The 22,938-nt window shown below is 39.0% G+C and overlaps 1 protein-coding gene across 6 annotated transcripts; it reads left to right on the top strand.

The window, feature by feature from the left end:
• The first annotated feature begins 3,515 nt into the window (after positions 1-3,515).
• Positions 3,516-22,126, top strand: CHKA (choline kinase alpha). Of its 6 annotated transcripts, none has more exons than XM_026850339.1 (12): positions 3,640-3,744; positions 7,415-7,474; positions 10,759-10,812; positions 14,824-14,937; positions 15,545-15,678; positions 15,955-16,059; positions 16,420-16,478; positions 18,018-18,105; positions 19,023-19,131; positions 19,607-19,713; positions 20,040-20,121; positions 20,706-22,126. In XM_026850339.1, the coding sequence occupies exons 4-12, from the start codon at positions 14,836-14,838 to the stop codon at positions 20,763-20,765; spliced, it is 846 nt and encodes a 281-aa protein (XP_026706140.1). In that variant the 5' UTR covers positions 3,640-3,744; positions 7,415-7,474; positions 10,759-10,812; positions 14,824-14,835; the 3' UTR covers positions 20,766-22,126. The 6 variants fall into 6 exon arrangements, with proteins under 6 accessions (XP_026706135.1, XP_026706140.1, XP_026706137.1 ...); XM_026850338.1 differs by lacking the exon at positions 3,640-3,744 and adding an exon at positions 3,751-5,570; XM_026850334.1 differs by lacking the exon at positions 7,415-7,474 and having other exon boundaries at positions 3,516-3,744.
• Positions 22,127-22,938: the final 812 nt, after the last annotated feature.

Here is a 22,938-nt window from a genome sequence, read left to right as displayed (position 1 = left end):
GCAACTATTCGGGGGTGTGCGGCTGGTGAGGCCGGCGGGACCCACCGCCTCGCCGCGGGGAGCCCGGCCTGGGGGGGAGGTGGAAGGCGCTGGGTCCGCTGCGGCAAACCCCTCGCCCGGGAGGTGGTGCGAGGCGGCTGGTGCTGCAGCGCGACGGCAGCGCCTCGGCCCTCAGCCGGGGGAGGGGCCCCGGACCTTGACGGCAGAAGTGGTGGAGCTGGCAGAAGCCGCTGCACCGAGCTCCCTCCTGAGAAAAAAAAGAGCCTTTTGTGGCGTGGTTCTGACCGTTCTGAAATGCAGAAGTTAGCAGGTGAATGCGGTGTATCGATGATGTGAATCATCTTTTAGCATATATAGTAACAAGTGCGTGTGACTCAGCAAGCTGGAGGGGCAGAAATACGTAAATTGAGGATGTTCTAGAAGCCATATGTAATGTGTTTGAGATCCTTGCCTTCTTTGAGGAATTCCTTTTTTGTATCAGTCCTGTGTGCTAGTTACACCGGTGTTAGTTCAGAGTTTTTACAGACGACTTGTCCAGTGGCTGAGTGCTTGATCAAGTGTAGAGTCACAGTTTCAAAGGATGTCATAGAATTATATGGTTGTCAGCTTCTCCCCTTCAGTCCCGAGTTTGCTTTCTTAGTGTTTCTACTTCTGTTGATACATGAAATACATGCAGATCTACTCGCTAAGAGGGCATAAACTGTTGACAGAGCTCTGATATATAAAAGTATAATCAAAACCCATCATGCTCACTTCTAAATGTATTTTAAAAGCCTTATTAAAACAGCGACTCACTGAAAGCTACTGCAGGTAGTATTTGTATTTCTAGATCATTTTTCCTCACTTGACATGACCAAAATAAGTTATGAAGGCAGAGAATTTTTAGAAGGCTGATGCTGTTCCTAGACAGTAGTCTAGTCTGATAATATCGGTAATCTGACTTGCTTAATTCTGTTTTCATCCTTATTAGTGTGTACTGCTGACTTTGGTCCTTACTTTCTAAAGCCTTAGGTTTTATCACAGTTACTCTTGCATTTCTCAGAAATTTCCCCTCTGAGACACCACTTCCAATGGTTTCTGGCTTGGGAGGGAGAGAGGATGGGCTGAGACTTTAGAATATGTAAAACCATGCTAACTGGCAGTTGCATTCATTTTGGGAAAAGTTTTCTCACCACTTTCATCTACGGGGAGTGCAGCATTGTATCGACTTGTTGCAGTTCTGCAGCAGTTGGCACGCTGTGCATTCTCTGGTGTGTCTGTCAGTATTGCCATTTTGGCTGCCTTAGAGCAAGGCATGTTCGGGAGCAGCTGTGATGAGAGGATGAAGGGGTCCAGTCCTTGTTTGAAAGCAAAGAAATAGATTTGCATCTAACCAGAACGCAAGTATATAAGCACATCTAATGGCTGTGGGTGTGATTTGAGGAAAGCTATGGGAAGCTTTGAAAATAGGTGACCCTTTTGGAAAGGCTTACCTTCACCTAATTTGTAGCAGTAGATAACTGGTGGCTTTATCTGTGTAAGAGTGAGATATGCCCTTTTGACCCTTAAACAAGCTGCTGAGTCTCCTGACCTTTTAGGAGAGCAATACCTTTTATCAGACTCCCTTATGGATTTCTTTGATTAGATGTAACTTTTGAAGTCTTAAGTGCATAAAACTATAGTGAAACTTCTATTCAATGGAGTTCAGCCTCAGTAAGACACTCCTGTTTGGCCAGAGAGGTACAAAAAAGTGGACTTTCATGCATTGTACGCAGGCTGAGCATGTGTTTAACATGACTGTACAGAATTTTGAGCTTTGTCAGGTATTTTCTGTATGTGTTTAGTTCTTATTTTAATGAAAATCTACAGCAGAGTCTTAGAAATGGTGTCTTTTTTTTTTTTTAAACCTGTCTAGCACAGTTTAAGTGAAGCCAGAAGTGTAGTTGGTGTAACCAACCAATGTTGTGAATTGCATCTGAAATAGTCTGGCTTTGCTCCTTGTTTGATATCCTTTCCATCTGTCTGTTTTTTCTACCTTCATGGTTCAAAGTTACTTCATGTCTCTTGTCTCTAAACATCCTTTTTTGGCTGCCTGCCAAGCCACCTGGTTCTCTTCTGTCTTTCCTGAGCATATTGTGCAGCTGCTGTTTTACCCGATTTTCTTGAGATTTCTTTTTCCTTCTCAGTTGTTGACTTTGAATATGTAGTCCAGCCCTCCTCCTCTGTGTCATCTCCCACTCAATACATACATGTTGTCTACTTCTTGGTAGCCTTTTTCTCTAGCAACCTTTACTACTTCCTCACTGCCTTGTAAAGAGAATCCAGAAAATATTTGAAAGAGCATTTGAGGGGGTGTCAGGTTAGGACTAAGAACTGCATTTTAGCCACTGCATGGATCTACCATGGATTCCTGGAATCAAAGCTTGCTGCAAGGTAATGATAAATACTTATGTTTTGGGTGTTCTGAAAAACTTTGTGAAGAAAATGACAATGTGACAGGTACTACTATTTAAATTCTAGAGTTAGTGCCATGAGTTCTGTAGCATGCTACAAGTAAAATTGCTTACTTAAATCTGTGCTACCTTGTCCCTTTACTGCTATATTTGGATTGTATGTTTTTGAAAGTTCACTCTTTAATGGTGAGGCAGACAAGTTTTTTCAGTAGAGCTGATTTACATTTGTTTGGCAAGTACACCAAAGGTTTCACTGTTTCTTTCCTCTGATAGAGGAAGAAATAATAGGGAAAAATCTAGTGAAGGAGGGAAATTTGAAATCTTACTGATGAACATACTGATAGTGAAGAGGAGGCAGAAAGACAATGTAGCAGAAGAAATGGGGATTGAGTAGACTGGTGTTCTTCACAGGCTACTACAAGTCAAAAAACTTAGCTTCTCTAATCTAGTAACTGTCTAACTTGATAAACCTGTTGAAAATCAAGTCTGGGACTTTTTCCTGGAAGAGCGCCATTGTAAAACTAATTATATGAAAAGCCAGCAAGCATGTATAACCCATGAGTGATTGAAGCAAAGGATTCCCTAGTTTGTCTCCTACCTGGTAAGATTCTGAGGGTGACTTTGGTTTTGACAAATACACGAGTAATTTCTTTATTTTAAAGAACTGCTTTAATTTGTAAACTTCAAAATTGAAAACAAGTCCCTAAGAATGATGGTATAAGACTTTCATCAGTGATGTTGTAGCACAGGTAAGGGGTTAAATCTTTGTAGCTGTGATTCCAGCTCTTAATTCAAACTTAAGGTTTTATACTCACTGCATGGTTTTAGGCTTATTCTGCTGTCTTCTTGTTTGTGCAACCAGGTATACCTGACAGGACTCCAGCATTGCTTTCTAGAAGTCCTGAAAAAAATTAACAGAAGTCTGCATCTTACCGTAGTTGCAGTTTGTTCACAGCTTGAGCTGTAATTTGCATCAACAGATCCTGATGTTGAACTCTGCATTAAGAAGCATGAAGCTGCCAGGTTTTTTTCATTGAAGCCTTATATGTCAAGAGTTATGGGTGCCATTGGAAAACTGTTTTTCATGTTAGAGTTGATCAGCTAATTGTACTAAAAGGATGATTAGTATGCCTCTAATTTGTAGAAAATTAAACGGGTGCTTATCCAAGTTAGCTGATAAGCTTGCCTTTCTCTTGACAGAGGTGGCCTCAGCAACATGCTGTTTCAGTGCTCGCTACCTGACACCATTGAGACAGTTGCAGATGAACCACGGAAAGTTCTCCTGCGCTTATATGGTGCAATCCTGCAGATGGTGAGTATGTAGAGTGCTTTGGGAGTGGGAGGGTCCCTGGAGCTTAATTGTGATATGTTTGGAGATCTTCATTTGTGACACACTACAAGTGTGTGCTGCTTTATCCTTTTGGGAATGTGTTTTAGTGGTACTGGGGTAGATTGCTAGCCTAAAGCAGTTTTCTTCATAGCTTGTTATTGTCTAGAACTTACACTCCTTTCTATACAGATCCTGACTGGTGTGTATCAGCTGAAGGCTCATTTGCTGTCTGTCTGATTAGTAATGTTTTGTTTATGTGTTAAGTTTGGACTGTGGTGTTTCAGAAGAGTTATTAAAGTTTGCTTCTGTACAGTATGTAGGACTTTGGCATAACTAGCAAGATTGCAAGAGACTAAACTGCTTAATCTTGGTAGCATTTAAGAATCTTGGAGATTAAAGTTGAAGCTATTGTCAAACTTGTACAATTCTCAAGCATTTTATTAGATCTCATGGGTAATTGTGTTGCTGGGAAATCTGATTTATAGTGTTAGAATAAAAATGAAGCACAAACATCAATACCGTACAGCCATCTCATTCCTAAACATGCTTTCCTAAATGTGTGATATGCCTTGTAACTGGCATAGAAGCTTAGCCAGATGTTTGTCGAACTCTTCTAATGTTACTTTTATTTGGTTAATAAAGTGTAAATAGCATTGAAATTTGCAAACCTTAAGAGAAGTGGTTGGCAAATGTTTCAAATTGTAAGATTTAAAATCAATACTTTCTGAAGGTGATTTCTAAAGCTTACTGGCTATTACTGTAGGAGTGAACAGCAGATCTTCTTACCCATCTCTGCTAGACACTTGATTATTTTGTAAATAAATATTCATAAGTGTTTAACCTCATGAAAAATTGCAGCTTCATAAAATTACATTTGGATGTTGACAATTGTTCCTATTTGAGAGGGTCTTGTTTTATTATCCATTAATTTGATATCTTCCAGTACTCTGTCACTTGCTTCGAATAACTGATCCAATATCTGCAGGAGATTGACTGTTCCTGAAATTTCAGCCCATTCTTCCTGCTTCTACTGCCTTGACCAAACTTACTGTTAAAAATCTCATTGGATACTGTCATTTAACTGGCTTTAAAGTGTTCTTTTATTATAGTATGGGAGGTATTAACTTTCCTGTGGTACCAAACTTTACCAGAAATATGTAAAAGATTCCAGTGGTTTGAAATAGCATGAAATGCTTGGCTGCACCACTGTATGTGTTGGGAAAGTTAAACTGTTAAATAAGTGTGTAGAAATTCATTAATTCAAGCTTAAATAGTCCTTAGGTTAAGAGAAACCAAAATCAAAGTGAAAAAAAAGGTGGTGAGAAACTTTGTTTTTGAAATTACTCCTAGGGTTGATACTAAGATTTTTTTTTTTAGAAATAATGGCTTTAATATGCTGACTGAATATGTAGAAGGCTTGAGTAGGAACATGGGCTGTAAAACTACTATAGTGGTAGAACGTATGTTGCCCTAAAGCTGTGAAGAAATGTGGCCTTTCCCTCATATTTCAAAGGAAAAGTAAATTAGACTCAGATATGGTTGCCCTCCTCTTCCCTCAGGGTTTTTTTTAACTTGCCTTTTCTGTGCCCCTATCCACTGAAGAAATCAAAATAAAATTTTGGGCTTTAAAATCAGAACTAATTTGGTTTGAAAATTGAAAGTGTGTTCATAACTTTCTAACCTTTCTACTCTTGGTGTTGAAGGATCTTTTGAGATGTCTAACTTCCTTTATTTCCATAGTGGCAGTGAAATGACTGCTCTTGTTGGTGCAGTTCACTAAAGGTTAAGTAAGCAGAGAAAGTCCCAAGGTAAAACTTTCAGATTGCATTGAGGTTCACAATTTTTGTCGACAAACATTTGTCTCTTCCAGCCCCTCTACCTTAAATGCAGGTTAAAATATAAGCAAACTGTTTTATTGGGGTATTTTGAAAACTTCACTTAGGATTCTTATGAATTTCTGGGTGGCATAAGCAGAATCTTATGACGAGCCTGTTAAGATGGAGTAATTTGATATTTTTTCAGTAATGTTGCTTAAGTCTAAAGCCCTGTAGAAATTAAGGGATGCTGTTTAAGTTTTGAGACCTTATGCTAAAATTGTGACTTAATTCTCAATGACTTAATTGTAACTGCCACTGGGTATTAGTAGTTACCACTTGTTTGTTTGAGCCTTTGTAGCATGTTTTAACTCTTGTCCATTTTACTTTCTGTTGAAATTGGAGCACAAACCAGTGATAATATCTGCTCTTCTTATTCCTTTACTATAAATACTATAGATCTATAGCAATCTGTACCAAATTGTTGTACATACCGAAGACAAGCTTAAGTTAAATTTCTGACTAGAAGTGAGAAACAGATACTGATACTAATGTAAGAGTGAATGGTACTGGCACCATAATTCTTTAGAGCCACCTTTTAAAGGAACCTTCTTTACTGTTTGAAAATAGCCCCAGTTTGCTTATTATGAATCTTGGAAGACACAAATGTCAGTACATGAAACTCATCCAATATAAACCATGCCAGTTGGCTAAAGCTGCCACACAGGGAAGGCTTTGTGCCTTCCTCTGTCATAGCTGATGTGTTTAAGCCAATTTTTTGTGTGCATGACTGTTTTGGGGGGAGCTGGGGGGGAGCTGAACTGAGCTGGCTCGGCCATTATTATGAATGGTCGCACTGGCATGGATGTTTAAAAATCAAGGACTTCTCTTGAGTATATCCTTGAGCAGAACTTTTTTTTTTTAAGACAAGTATTTGTGCTTGTGACAGGTTAAAGTACTAACCACATTAAAACTCAAATGTTTGAGGCACAATGCAGATATGTTTTACATTGAAAAATGGGAAATGTCTTACTCTGCTTCACTTATTCTTGCTCCAGCTTAGTTGCTAAATTTAAAGGGGAGCATTGAAAGTAAAACTTCCTCATGTCAAACTGTCTTTAACTGTTGGCTATTATCAGTGTTAAAACAACTGAAACAAAAGGTTCTCCAACAATATGCCATTTAATGTCCAGACTTTAAGATTGGATTTCATATGCAGATCACTGTAGTGTTTCTACTTAAATTTAGAACAACCAAAACTTCCTGCATCTTAGAAATGCTGATAGGATTTCAACATAAGATAGCATCCAAAAATAATTGAGGTGAATTTCTTCAAAGCTCACCTATCAAAAGGTAACTTGGGGATTGATTCCCATTCTTTTACACATGTCAAAAGAACCTTGAACTCTGATTCACTGGGGCTTGTTACTTTGCAACAGCCAAAACAAAATCTTATATATAAATGAGGAAAACCAAACCAGTATATCTAATGTTCCTCTCTGGTCTCTCAATTTCTCTGTGAGCAGATGCAAAATAAATATAAATGGTTGCCACAGTTCTGTGGTAAATCTCTTTCCATACCTGCCTTGCTGCCTTTTATTTATTTGTAACTAAATAAAATGCAGACTGCTGTGTAACTGTAATTATCAACGTCTTCTGTGGTTGTTGGTGTCCATGTCTGTTTGTAGCATGGAGTAACTACAAATCCCTGGCACTGGCAGACGGCTTGAAAGAAACCAAGCACCTCTTATGGGGATATATTTGTGTTGGGTGGAGTTAAGGGTATTCTGGGGGTAATGTACCACTTTAGTTGTATATGCATGTGTTCTCTGCTGCAGGCTTGCCCATGCGATCGTGCCTAGAGCACTCTGGTTTCCAGGTGACAGACACGATTCACGGTATAGTATGAGATCTCTGAAGTCGGAGCATTCTCTACAGCTTTCATTTTCTTTAGTACTGGATTTCATTGTTTAAAAATAAGGCTTAAGTAGCACCAGCTACTGTCTGTGCATCTGAATGTTTACAGCCATAACAAAATACCAAAATACTGCCCCTTCCTTTCCTCTGCTCCCTCATGAGAGAATGGTAACTTGAAATGAAGAGGATTAGAGATGTCTTTGTGGCTTTTGTAGGGATTGAACCAGGAATTATTCTTCATATGCTAGGTTGTAGGACTTCAGCAAATTAGTATCAGTTGCTTCAGGTCTGGCAGGAATCAGCGATCAACGGCAGATTCTTAGAAGTAGAAATAGTGCTGAATCTAAAACTGTTTGTCTTCCCATACCTTGACATTCAGATCAATGTCTTTCAATAGCTTATAGAATTAAGAAAAGTTTCACCTGCATATGTTGCCTCTAACCTCTCAGATAGTTCCTTGTAATGTTGTAATTCCTGGGGATTTGAATTCCTCAGGATTTGCCTAAATCAAAGTATTTATTGAAAATTATTAAAGCTAAATACACTCAGAAAAATGGAGTTATAATGTAAGATTTAAATCTGTGGGCAGCGCTAAGGATTATTTGTGAAATAAAGGTGCAAGTTCCTCCTCTATACAGGATTTTCTGGCCAAGCATCATTTGGGATTTTTTGATACAGCTTTTCATCTTCCAGCTACAAGAGAAATTGGGGCATTAGGGAGGAAGTGGTGAAGAACTCAATTTTTGTGTCAAACTGCCAGATGTATAAACACTGTCTGGTCATCTTCTGATCACAGATCAGATAATGTGCAATGTCTCCCATTCTAGGACTTTCATCCTGTACCTGAAGCTTCCTGCCTTAAAATCAATTTACATGATCACAAAGTAGACTCTATAACAACTTCTGTTGTCTCTGTGCATACAGCTGTCCTCCCTTCCTAAAACTGTAGCGAGCTTTCTTAACCTGTTCTAAGAATAAACCTTCCCACAGTAAAAGAAACACCGAACAACTATTTAAAGAAATAATAAAGATGTGGGACATGTGTCCATTTCTAGTTAATATTTCTATGGGGAGTGATTAAAAACCTCCAGCAGTTACTAGTCATTCTCTTATTGTGGATAATTAAAATCTCCTCATTGCTGTTGAGGTCAGTAGCTCCCAGAATTGGACATAAGTTGGAGTGAGCTGTTAGAGTGCATGGTAAAAACAAAGTTTTGATTGGTTTAGGTAAGAACACAAGTGAAATATGTAGCTCAAATACCTCATGGTATGAGATGTTTCACTTTGAACTACTGTTCTCATAGGTGATTGTGTGGTCAAAAAATGATCAAACCCTACCACTTTAACATCAGTTAAACTCTTAAACTTCTGTTACATAAAATTGCATCCTGCTTACTTCATTCTCCTTGACCACATGTACTGGTGACTTTACTAATTCTAGGCTGAGCACATGGCCACTTGTGAAGACTGATCCTCTCCAAGCTCCCATTCATATTTGCAAGTTATTTACAAACTACTTTGTATTCATTCTCCTCTGGACACTAATGCTCCATGCTGAGGGAACAGAAAAGAGGAAGGGATGCTGCAGAAGTCTCCTTTTCTAATGACTCTGCAGTACACATCCCTAACTGTCTCTTTCTAATGGCACAGTAGATGCCATTAGACTATCTCCAACACTAATTTGAGGTGGACTCGTAGAACTGGCTAGCTCTTTATGCAGTATGACTTCTGGAAAGTGGATGCCAGTTCAGGTTCTAGGGAAAAGCCTAATCTGCTTACCTTCTGATGAGCTGAACCATTCTGAGAGCACCATTAATCAGGAAAGACTCCTGGATGGTGAGTAACTTTCTGACTGTTCAAGAAAAATCTGTAAGATGCAAGAGTGGTATTGATGTAGGACATGCCTGTTCAGAGAAGCCCTTTGTAAATGACTTTAATACTATTGAGTAGTAATGCAATTAGCTTTAGTGAATATGTTTTGACTTTATTAATTTCCTTGAAAGGAATATAAACTAATAGTAGTTTTCATATTGTCTTGTTTTAAACTTACTATCATAGTGGAATGGGAAGTACTTGCTGAAAGACCATCGATTCATGTTAACTATACTTCTTCTATAGCTTCTGAAATACTGTAACTGCATAGCTTGTGTAAATCATTAGCTTGTTGTACTGTACTTAAGGCAGCTGGTGTTGCTTAACTGTGTTCCATTAAGTTCATATTTCCACCCTTGTTTTGGACATGTTAGAGCTTTGGAACAGAACGGTATGCACATGGTTCTATGAATCAAGCGTTTTTGTTCAGAAGGTGGAGATGCAGGCTACCTTTATGGGCCTCTAAAGCTAGTCTGGTTTAAACAGTCAACGGTGGAATTGCAACATAAATAGCAGCCACAAACTGTCACTAATTCTAAGCAAATATTTGCTTTCTCTTCTCCTTACCTTCAAGCCCTTTAAAGGACAAGGTTTTTATTACATCTTGAATTTTAAATGTGCACTCTATTAAAAGCATGTGCCATTGAAGGTTCAGTTGCTGAGGGTATGGTTTGATACTCTGAAACTGCCTTATAAAGACTGTTAACAATCCTAGAACAATACATTTTGCATGGAATTTGTTAAAGTTTTGCTAGTATACTGCAGTTCTCACTGAGACATCTTTACACGGGCAGCTCATCTGAAGAGAAATCTTGGATTTACATGGCCAGTGGGACATTGTCCATATAGCCTAGACAGCATGCTGTAAATAAGGATATTCTAGTCACAAGAAAATTGGAAAATAAGGTAATGGAAAAAGAGCAAGTGCTTTGCAAGCTTCATAACATGCCTCTTGTAATAGTCCTTGTAAGGCTTTGATGTACTCTCTGTAATGTATCTCAAGTGCTTTAGCTGTAAGAAGAATATCCCAGATGTCATGCAGAGGGACTTAATTGTCTCTTAATTAAAAATGTTCCTCTAAGCTTATCATACATTCAAATCTTCCTTTGAAATACTAGGAAACAATAAAAACATACCTGAAAAATCAGCTCTCAGGCTATTTACAGGAGTGGCTTTGTCTCAGTGGCACATCCTTTTGAAAGACTTTGGGACTGTTGAAATAGTGTGGTGGTCAGGTCAGATGGATACTAGTGCTGTAGCTGTCACAGATCAAGACAGTCTTGAGACATCTAGTTAATTGTAGCTGGCACTTCTACTCCCTTTGTTCTGGTGGTTGCAGATTAATCATGTTAAATTTCATCTTCTCATTGTGTTTGCTTTTTCTCATTCATAGAGGTCCTGTAATAAAGGAGAGTCTGTACAGTCTCAGAAGGAAAATGACTTGCAAGTGAGTAAATTCGTTTATTTCACAGAATTTTATAGGTGATAGAGGAATGTGGTGATCCTGCTTGTTCTAAACCAGTAGTTACTCCACCTGGTGTCTGGGCTGTTTCTAGAAACCATAAACAGTAATGAAGAAAATAAATCTACTCATAGAAGTAACACCGTAATGTGGGTGTCTACATATTTTGGAAAGATTTAAGCATTCCACATTAAGAAACACCCCCATTCTACTCTAAAAGGTTTATTACCATTTCTAACACTTCTATCAGTACCACTATTTCTCATACTAGGCTCTTCCTTTAGTAGAGGAGAATCAGTACACTGCCATATCTAATCCCTATTTTGAGGCAAGTATATGAAGCTAGAGACAACTTTCTCTTGAACACAATTTTTTCTAATATAGCCTTGTTCTTGGATCATCTGTTCTGTAAACTTTAAAGTTCTTGCATTTGGAAGCATTTCTGCTCATGCAGCATAATGTGTAGTTCAGTGTAATTTTTCATAAAGTCATCTGAACAGAATTTTGTAATGTAGATTTCTACCCTGGCAGTATTTTTTCAGTAAGGGATAACATTGCAGCATGTTAGCCAGATGTTTTGCTTGTTACGTACTATCATTTTTCAGCTCTGTAATGGTTTTGGCAGTGAGTGGAGAGAAGTATGTTTTATTCGTTTGATAAGTGCTGCTTTTCTCCCCTTGTATTTTCTGCCTACTGGGAATGCCATCTGAAACAGTTCAAGCATTTGTGCTTTTTCTAGTGAGTTTAAACTGGTTTTAAAATTTCTGTTGTTGAATGACTGCTTTTGAAGTTTTGTTGAACTTTCAGTTAAGTTTACTGGAACAGCTTCAATCAGTTGAACCATGACTGAACTGAAAAATGTACTGATTTGATTCCTCAGTTTTCTTTAAGAGATGAAAAATGGAGGTGGCTTGATTTCTCCCCTGCCCCAAGCCAGTAAAAAAAAGTTCCTAAAGTTATAAAAGAAAATAAAAATGCAAAAAAGCCCCACCCTGCTGCCAGCAGCTCATAGAAGTTTTGCAGTACAGGAAGCAAGGCTTTGAACTTCAAAACAGTCTTTGTTGCCTGAAAATATTGATTCTATGCTGATAGGTTTTTGTTTTCTGCTATTAATTCCATAGTGCTGGAACTTCACTGTTTGATCAGTGTACTTAAGAATTCCTGTCAGGATGGATTTGTTGATTTTCTTGAGTCCAGGTAAAAATTGTAGTTAAGTCCTCAGAGGAGTTAATGTCACCCTTTGGAGAGAAGAAAAACTTCTGGGTAATCCTGAAATGTTCTGGATCCCCAGCAAAAGCATTGTAGCTGCACTGAGCTGCCTGGTGTTTGACAGCTGTGACTAGAGATGGGATAGTCTTCTGTCAGCTCAGGGTCTTTTAGCAGGGATTATCTGTGTTTTACCTTGATTTTTTTATAATTATGGGTAATTTTTCTCAATATTACTACTTCAGGTATTTTATAGTAAGGTTTTTGTTGAAGCAAGAATAAACCAAAAGCTTCAGTTCCAACTGATGTACAGAAAGGCTAATGATTTCTCCTTGCCTGAATTGGCGTTGTGTACTGGAAAAGTCTTGAGAGTGTTTATAACTCTTGTGTTTAAAACTCAACATTCAGCTCTAAGTATTCATTTGAAAGTGAGAGTGGTCAAATCTCCAGAAGCTTGTTTTGCATACAAGTGCTCATATTTACATCTGTTTAGAGCTTCAGAGTTTAAAACAACAGGTTGTTGCCTTGGCAGTATAAGTATATTGCAGCGTATTTCAAGGCATTGAGATGCATTATTTACTTAATTACAATGCTTGATCCTTTAAAAAAGTGAACATTTAACTGAAGACTTAGATACCTAGATTTGTTCAGTGTCCGTATGAAGTCTGCTGTAGAATTTTCTAATATCCTTAGCAGTTTATTTCCACACCTGTACTTGACATTACTGTGTTGGAGGGGAAGCTTGGTAAAAGGTCCACCAGGTCTTGGGAAAGAGAAGCCTTTGTGCCCAAGATATGTAGATGTCATTCCAGAGCTCTTACTGGACTTGTAGCAGAATTGTCACCTGAGAACAGTAGAGGAAGTTCTTTTGGTGCTCTGAAATTCTTTGTCTTGAGTCAGGCACCAGAGCATTTGAACTTGAATATTCTTATGCTACTGTTTTTAGATAATATTTGCCTGTACTTTTTTAATCTTGAAGACCTTAAATGGAGAGGCAGCCATCCTTATTAACACTGCTGATAGTTACAGGTGTGTAGTTGTGATTATCTGAAGATTCTAAATTTTTAAGCATGTCTTAAAGAACTAGAGCTGGGCAGACGTGTGGCAGGAGTAACCCAGAAATGCACTGCTGAGTAATTGGAAATTTCACTATTTCTGGTTGTCACTTCTGATGCATTGAGGGACATTTTAATGAAGAACATCTGGCACTTGCTGTTATCCAAGTATCATGAGTTGTTTTTTCAGTAAGATGTGAAAACAAGGGACTGACATCTTACTGGGAACAACCAACAGGATTGCTGTAATCACTCTTTTAAAACACCCTGGTGTTGTGCCATGCATGGACGAATTCAGTATCAGCTGATAATGGAGTAGACATTCAGTAACCTGTATCTAATTTGCTTTTTGGTGCTTGGTGTTAGGCTTCAGAACTGAACTGCATAATTCAGATCTGTGGTGGTGAGGGCATGTGAAATGGTTATAAGTGTGTATTTTTGATGCCTTAGTTCTGCTTGAAGGAGATGAGATGGTAAAATGGGAGGACATGGGTGCAATATGTTCATATGCAAATCATATTAAACTCTTAATTGATATTCTTGATGACTCACTTTTTATTGAAGTTAATGCTTCAGAAGATAGTTATATGAGTCTTCTACACTTCAATATGAAATGCCAGAATTTCTTGAAGATGCCAGAATAAGGTGTGGGTGGGAAATAAAAATAATTTACCAACAGAACTGCCTGGAGTGTAATCACAAGTGGAACTTGTATAGAAAGAGTTACTTGCTGCAGTGACTACAGTAACACCAAAGGCTCTGTAGGCTGAAATATGAGAGCTTTCTTAATTTTGTGCTCTTAATTCTTACGCTTTCAAGTGTTATGGGTCAGGCTTTGAGATGAATTGCTCAAAAGTAGGCAGAGTCTTAGCAGACCTTTAGGATTTGAGTACAGCTGGATTATGGTTCACATAATTGCTAGTTGTAGTGATTTATACTGTGGCTTCTGTGTTTACTTACAGCTAATCTTACCCATCAGGAAGGCTCTACTTCAGTGATTTTAACTGTCTTTTGGAGACATATTTCATATTTCTATTAATTTTTAAACATTCATATTAAAAAGCTATCTGCTTGTGATTGTTATGGACTGAGTTTATTGATGTAAGGAAAATCTTGACGAAAAGTTATGGAAATTTGAGGTATGTTTGGAGGTAGAAAAGGAAGAATGTTTATTCACACACATGGTCATTAGCAGGAGTTTAAATAGAAAGAGGGAAGACCTAAAATGTGCTTAATGGAAACAAATCATAAGTCATTCTTCTAAATGAAAAATAGGTTAGTTCAGTCATTCACCTCATTCACTTGCATAGTTAAAATGTCCTTTTGTGAGGCAGTGTTCCAAACTGTGTTAAAATAGCCAAGGATAATATTTATAGTTCCTGTGCTGTGTTTCAGTAGGATAAACTCCTTCAGGAAATGAATTTGCAGAGTTTCCACACGTTAGGGAGGAGAGGGTGTTTTGGTTCTTGCATAGTTTTCCTTTGGCCTGGCCCACCAACAGTACCTGTTAAGTAATACAGATTTTCCTTCTGGGCTTTAAACTTGAAAGCAAAATATTTGTTTTGCTCCCATGCTAACTATGAGTTGTTATTATTCAAGAAACTTTGGTTAGTAAAATGTTGAGTCGTCTTTTTAAAGTTAACCCCAAAATCTCTCAGTTTGTAGCAGTTTGGCTATTCTGCACACCTAAGTTCATTTCTGTGAAAGCACCAACTAATGCTTTTTTTTTTTGTAGGGGGCAGAAGCCATGGTTCTGGAAAGTGTTATGTTTGCCATTCTTGCAGAGAGAGCTCTTGGCCCAAAGCTGTATGGAATCTTTCCACAAGGGCGACTGGAGGAATTCATTCCCGTAAGTCCTGTGCATGATTAGTCAGTGGGCTGCTGGTAGCTGTTTTAATTGATCATGACAGGAAGGTCTCTGGACTGCTCAGAAAATCAGGGATGTGGGAATGGAATACTTGGCAGCACGGAGTAATTGCTAGCTGTAATTTGATAGTTATAATGGGTGTTGGAGAGCCCAATTATAGCTCTTGCCAGGGAGAGATCTAAAAACTCTCCAGCTGAGACAGAGACTAATAAATGAAGACAAAGAGCCTGTTAGATACCAAACATAGCATTGGAAGCTGTGGAGTAACACTTTAACAATGACAAGAGCAGATCTTTTGATGTTCTTAAATATTTATGCCCAATCTACTTTGAATGTATTCTTAGTGTGATATGTGGTATTCCCCAAGTCCTGATCTAGAAGAGAATTAACTAAGTTATAAGTAAGCTGGGCTGGCTAATTTGGCTTTTCCAAAGAGGGCAATTTTTGTAAGTTCATTTGGGATGAAAAATATATTGCTTGAGTACTATGCTAGTATTTTATACCATACTACATAGAGACTAACGCTGGTGTTTGTAATTAATCACAACTTTTAAATTAACTATTTTAAGAATACTATATTTTATTACAGAGCAGGAAACTAAGTACTGAAGAACTAAGCTTACCTGACATATCTGCTGAAATAGCTGAGAAGATGGCTAGATTTCATGGCATGAAAATGCCATTTAATAAAGAACCTAAGTGGCTTTTTGGAACAATGGAAAAGTAAGTTATGTAATACTTTAAAGTATGGAAAAAAGGTGACCTGCTGTAATTTTGATAAGCAGATTGTTCTTCCTGAATGCCTGAGAGCACAAGCTCTCACTGTATCCAGGAACTGTTTCATAGTTACCTGAGGAACTTAAATGACCTTGAAGAATAGTAATGCTTTCTTTAGTAGCTTTTTTTAACTTTCTTGATTTTAGTTTAAATGGTATCTTAGTATGGGAAGACTAACATACTTAGTCACAAACGCTGTACTATTGTCTCTGTTCTTAACAGATATCTAAATCAAGTGCTGAGGATTAAATTTACCAGAGAATCCAGAACTAGAAAACTGAACAAACTCCTCAGTTACAATCTCCCCCAGGAAATGAAAAATCTAAGGTAGGCTTGTCTGCCACTGCCTTCCAATTTGCACAGTTTCAGTCTGAATTTGTGTACTTGTTCAGACACATTATACAGTATAATACCCTATATTCATTTTACTTTACAAGCTGAGGATTGGTTTTGGTTCTGTAACCAACCTGAGTCTCATATGACTAAAGTGGTATGATCAGTTGCTGATCTGACTTGCTGATCAGTGAAGACCAGCTTAGTTGTCCTGATCTTGGACTTCTAAATGAGAAAATAGGGTCTTGCTAGAAATGAATAGTGCTTTGAATTCTTACAACAAAATCCATTCTTTACTTGGGAGTGGAACTGAACTTAGTGATTTGTTACTTACAAGATACTGTTGTTTTCTAGAGCTATGCTTGAAGCTACCTTCTCACCGGTTGTATTTTGCCACAATGACTGTCAAGAAGGTAAGCTGCTGATATTTCATGACCTTGTTCAGTGATGCAGTATTAAAGCCTTTTCTGGTCACTTGTTTGCTTTCTGAGAGACAGTCATGTTACCAGGGCACTGCGCAGGCAGCTGACCTGAACCAGCAGCCTGTGTACTCCCAGTGTGCAACAGCTGCAACTCAAAGTGCACTGGCTTCAGCAGCCCTTCAGGCTGGTAACGCCTGCTATCAGAACTGAATTAAGCCAAACGTGTACGCATGCTCTGTTAATACAGCTCAGAAGTGCTGGGAGCGTTGGGTACTTTAAGACCATTTCTTAGCTGTCTGTAATACATAAATGATCAGGGCAGGTTATACTTTAGTCCTTTTGAAAGAAAGCTACTGGAAAAGTACAGTGAATGGTGAAAATGGAGGCTAGGGTAGTTTGACTTGGCAGTTCTCAGCTTCTACTGGTAAGAAACATTGGGAAAAACCTTATCCACCTTTTTAGTGCTCTTTGAGTCATGGAGGGAATACGCTTTTGAGCCAGTTGTCTAGAGAGGTGTTGGGTTTGCTGTGTTCGTGCTCCCTGTCCCCTGTACAGTGGGCATGCTGGGCTGAGCTGGAAGGTGCTACACTGGGACCATATGCAGGGCTGTTCTGTTCTTGGCAGTCCCAGCCTTTGTTAGACAAGGCTGAGGAATCGACCTGGAAGGGAATTACTCTGAAGGATAGGCACATAAAGATAGAGAGCACAAGGGGAAAAAGCCACTGATCTGAGCTCTGAAGAGCTAGCTCAACAGAGGAGTTCGATGTCTCAGTGCTGGTGTGGCAAGGTGCAGTACTGGAGGAGGTGGAGCATGCTGGGGCAAGCTTTGGAACCTAAATTTCCAAGGTGGGAGTGGTGAAATACTGACCTTGTTCTGTTGGTGCAAGGGTATGGCATAGAGAAAAGATGTACCTGTGGAAAGGGAACAAACTATTGCAGAAATTAAAACTACTCTTAAATTTATTTACTAGTTGACACTTGGCAGACAGATTTGATGTCTTTCAAGTCAATCATAGTGAGAAAGTAAATTGAAAGATAAAACAGTTTCCCTGCTATAAAGGAAAAGGCTAAGCTGCTCTATAGGTACTGGTCATGGCACATATTAAATAGCAGTGATCAGTCTGGTTTTCAGGCTGCTGAAAAGCAATTCCTGTCCCAAGTGTAGTGTGACCTGTGGTAGTGCCATGCAGGTGTGAGATTGCTGCATAATTCAGATCCTGAGCTGTGGAAAGAAACAGTTCAGCAAGGCTGCTGGGGCTGACTCTGTCACCTGAGTTAGCTGCCAGCCCAACACTAGAAAAGCAGGATCATTGGGAGAACAAATCTACCTCTGCTTTATAAGGTTTATAGTATATATCTCGGCCTCAAATGAGCTTGTACACAGCCAGTGCAGCTTGGCTTTTCCTGTCATTTGTCTGCACAGATGTAAGGGATAACTGGGATTGTGAACAACAATTAAGGTACATTATTGCTTTTCTGCAGTTTTCCTAGGACTTCATTGAATATGCTGTATTATCTTAAAATTTTCAGGTAATGTCTTGCTTCTGGAAGGCAGAGAGAATTCAGAAAACCAAAAGCTGATGCTCATTGACTTTGAATACAGCAGCTATAATTACCGGTAAGTCACTTTATTTTCTATTCAGCAGGAAGGTGTATGACTTTCACTGTAGCATGTAGAAAGTGCTGCACTGCTGATTGTTATAGTGAATTGTGTTCTGCTCTATTAGTGGTGGACAGCAAATATAACTAGTCACTAACAGCTCTGGTCTTGATGGTGTTGAGTATAAGCATACAGCAGTTCAAGTTGCTGGAGCTCCTTGTCCAGACTAGAGGGCTTCTTTGTGCACAAATGGTTCCTGCTTTGCATGTCAAAATTTCTTTCTAGTGAGGAGATAAGGGGAATGGTGGACTGTGTGTAATTATGTATATAGGGCAGGTTTGCTTTTGCACTTTCATCAGCTGTTTAAATGGCTTTCTCATCTGTGCAGATGAGAGTAATCCTAGGTTTTTCACTACATGGTTACACAAAATGCTTTCTGTTCTTACCTTAGTCACATAGTCCCTGTGTTTAAGGATGATCTAAGTGTGTGGAGTCACTGGGATCATTAAACATTGGCATAGCTGGAACATAATGGAACCCTGAATTCCAGTAATGTAAAAGTGGGATATGTTAAATACTTTGAGTATGACCTTTTTGCCTGCAATAATGCTAGTATTAGAGATGTGTTTGACTTTTGTGATGAGATGTAGTGTATAGTCAAGTATTTTTAACTGTCTTCATTGGTATAAAACTTGCTAGCAAAGCTAGTATATTCATGTAGCTGGTAGCTTTCATTCTTAACTGCCTATCTTTACTAATTGATTTTAATAACTTGTAAAATTCTATTCTAGTCACCAATTCTCTCCTCTAGCAAAACTGCAGTAAGTTCTAAGTAGCCTTGTGCTTTTAAACTGGATTTTGGATTTGCTTAAGCAAAAAGATTGTGAGTTAGGCAAATGTTGAGGTACTCAGTCTTTATCTCTTTCTTTTTTCAGAGGATTTGACATTGGAAATCACTTCTGTGAATGGATGTATGATTACACATATGAGAAGTACCCATTCTTCAAAGCAAGTGTTCTTAGATATCCTTCAAAGAAGCAACAGGTAGGCATGTAAGACATGATCAGTAAAATGCCAGTGTTAGCCTTCAAATCTTAACTCCCTTTTCCAGTTCTGTTTTGGACTTAGTCTATGCCAAGAACCTTCCTCCGTGACTTCATCAAATGTAACACTTTCTGTAATCCTGTTGACCTTTGATTTGAAAATCATACTAAATATTCTACCCTGGATAGTTATTAGGAGGTCTGTGTGCCCTGTGTAGCTCTCCACCACAAAAAGTCCAATAGTTGTGGACTCAGCTGTGAAATTAGTTGGCAGTAGCAAAATGTTGTCTGTTGTCCTAATATTATGGCTTGTCTTAAACCAGACTTCCAAGCAATTAGAACCACCATTGATCTTAAAGCTAAGTCCAACACTGTTGATGTTTGTAAAAAATAAATGAGTATTAAAAGTCTTGCCTACTTCTGAAGGAAGCAAATGTCTGAGACAGAGTTGTAACTGTTGCTTGCTTGCCTTCCAGCTTCATTTTATCTCCAGTTACCTGTCTGCATTCCATGATGGCTTTGAAAATCTGAGCAATGAAGAGAAGTCCAAACTAGAAGAAGAAGTGTTGATAGAAGTTAACAGGTAACCTGCCTTCTACAGATGTATCTTGAAACACTGTGATACTTGTATACCTCACTGCCTGGAGAAACTTCAGCCCAGAGAGATTATAAGATATTTTTATGTGGTAAGGAAAAATCTGTCCACTGTAACCTTTAGCGATGTAATCTACGCTATTAGTGGAGTACACAAAATACTACTCCATGGGGAAGCTACTGGAATTATTTTTTTGTCATAGTGGAAGAAAAGGTGTGGACATCCACAAACTAGGCAATACTGTTCTAACAGGATATTGAAATAAGGCATGGTGACTTAGCTAGGTATTTCAATAAACAATTTTGTAATTTCAGGTTTGCCCTTGCATCGCACTTCTTCTGGGGTCTGTGGTCGATTATACAAGCAAAGATCTCATCCATTGAGTTTGGTTACCTGGTAAGTTATTTAATCATAGTTAACATAGAGACACTGTAGCCTAACGTGCCAGGCCTCGTTGTGAAGTATTCTGCAATAAGAGATAGTGTGCAGGAGGGAAGCTAGCATGCAGTCAGTGTGAATTCAGAAACTTGAGTAGTCAAAGTGCATGTGTAACAACACGTTGGTATTCGGTGTGCAAGAGTATCAATGCCAGGTAGCTGCTTGTACTTGAGAAACGGATCAGTCTAACTCGATACATGTTCCGTGTACTGTAAGGTGATCTAACTGTTGGGGATGCCAAATAGCCTGCAGGGAGTGATGTGGAAGCCATCCCTTTTAGTGAAACCCTAAACTTTTAGCTCCTGTTTTTTGACATGCTGGCAGCAGCTAATAGTGTTAGAGCTGAAATAAGATTGGAGGAAACTTTAAGGGGCCACACCACCTCTGGAGAGATTATCCTCCCAAACAGAACTCATTAATGCCATGAGATGGTGGATTAAGGAGGTAACACAGTTAATACCTTCATTATGGTTCCCCCTCTGAAATAAGAAAACCCAGCTGTGTTTTCTGTATTGAGCACTGACTGTCCCTTATTTCTTCAGGAATACGCATTATCCAGATTTGATGCGTACTTTGATCAGAAGAGGAAGCTGAAGGTGTGAATGTGGGAGGAGTGGCCTGTTGGTTACTGTACGAAGAGGGCAGCTGGACAGAACTTACACTGTGCTTAGGCTACTGTATCTCTAACGAAAGTGTCACTGGATTCCAGTTCCTTGGAATGCAGGTGTACAGTACTGAAGACTGTATAAAAATGACTTGTTTACAGTTTCGTAAATACTTGGAATGAGATTGGGAGGCAAACGTAAAACACAACAGTGCAATATCTTTAAATCTTTTTGATCTAGAAGGTATTTTGTATTATGGGAGAAGCTTACAATTAAGTGTCAATACCACATGCATCAGAGCAAACAGTGTTACTGTGAGTACATTTCCTAGGGGGGGTGTTGGTATTATGGTTTGTTGTAAGCGGTGCAGTTGTAAAAGGTGATTCACTGTAGACACTGCCTCTTAAGGAGGAGGAAAAGCGAAGGAGACAACTGTTAAACTGTGAAGTAGGCTTAAAATCTTACTGTGAGATTAGGTTCAACATGCCCCACGAACACTATCTTCAAAGCTGCTGATACGTTACACCACTTAACCATAAAGCAACTAAACATGCTGAAGCAGTTATGCCTTCAGGTGTTAACCTACACATACATGAATGTTTCTCTTAAGCTGGTGTGCCTGTGAAGTGAAGTATGAATGAACTTTGAACTGGACATTCTGAAGGAGTTTGTCTTGAACTGTTCATTCCATGTCCTTAAGAACATGCTTTAGCCCAGCCCGGTTGTCTCGCAACGCTGTCCCCTGCGCAGGGCGCTCTGTGGGCTGGCAGCACTGGGCAGAGTGCCTTGAATTGCTCTAGCAACTCCCCAGGTAACTGGATTGGCATTGACAATACTTGTAACTGGAGCCCACCTCTCTTGTGTTGCCACAGTGTATGGCTGTAAGAAACAGTAGAGCCAAAGACTGTGGAGAACACTTCAGGAAATTGCTGTTCTGCCCATCCAATGCTTAATGTGACTTGGGAGGTGCTTTTCTGGCACCTTCAGTTTTCATCATGTCCCAGCAATCCAGTAAAGTGGAGTGTCTTGTGGGGAACAATAATGTGTATATTGAAACTTGAGTATAATCTGTGTACATGTCATCTACAGATTTCTTTAGATTTTTGGGAGCTCATTTATTTTGAATGTTATTTGTTTGTGCTTTCTAACACACTGTATTATAAATAATAAACTTCTAAGTCTACCCTTTTTCACTTGTATAGCAAATACTGTTTCAAGCAGCTGAAAAAATGTGCAGCATTTCATGTATGGTATCACATAACTTGTAAGAGCTGTCATTTTATTCTCTAGTATAGAGAGTCATTTTCCATACACTCAATTATGAATACTTTATAATAAATATAAAGCACTTAAAAACATTATAGTTGATATTCTTAAGTCTTCATTATATCTGCAGATATAAAATGAATGTTATTTCTGTACTTGATCTATACTGGAAGTACTTGTGCTTCCCTTCAGAGGTGGACTAATTTAAGCTTTAGGCTCAATGAGCTACTTAAATGTCTCTTTAGCATTTATTGTGAAACTAAATACTGACAGCCAGTGTGGAAAGGTGCTTAAAGCAAGTGAGCAAAAGCAGACTGAAGAGTAGCAAGTCTATAGTTTTAAAGGTGGAAAAAGTTTAGGTTTAAGCACTTTATCTGTGCTGTTAACTACCCTAAAAAACAGGAAGTTACCAGCATATGCTGAGTTTCAGTGGCACAGCAGGTAAGAGTGTCTGGTGTGCTCAGCCAGGTGCCCTCTGGGCTACTGAAGGCTTCCTTTAGCAGGTCCCGTTGCTCACAATGCAGCGGGTGGGTGTGAAAGGGGTGGGAACAAATTTTGCAGTTCTGCAAAGAACTTTGCAGCTGTCTGAGAAGGACTGAGGTGGAAGAGCTGTCTTGAACTTACCCTTGGGATGCTAAAGGCTTCCTGTAGAATCCACTTCCTGTCTCTGAACTCATCTGTTGCCTTTCATGCTTCTCGAAACCCAAAAGGGAAGGAGACTGTCACAGTAGCACTAAATGCATTACAAGGTTGCATCAGAGGCGAAGCCCTTTCTTAGGGGTGAGGTGGCTTTTGTTAAATCCTGAGAGGAAACGAAGCTGTAAGGTTCCCTGGCAAGGCTGTTTTAGCCAATTCCCAGCACTCAGAGGTTGATTTACGAGGGGCCCTGAAGGAGGGCAGGGCT

The sequence above is a fragment of the Athene cunicularia genome (genome assembly GCF_003259725.1).
Source record: "Athene cunicularia isolate RWA chromosome 5 unlocalized genomic scaffold, athCun1 chr5_part2, whole genome shotgun sequence".
Lineage (NCBI taxonomy): Eukaryota > Metazoa > Chordata > Aves > Strigiformes > Strigidae > Athene > Athene cunicularia.
The sequence above is the reverse complement of the archived record's forward strand: the minus strand, read 5'-3'. Positions and strand labels throughout refer to the sequence as shown.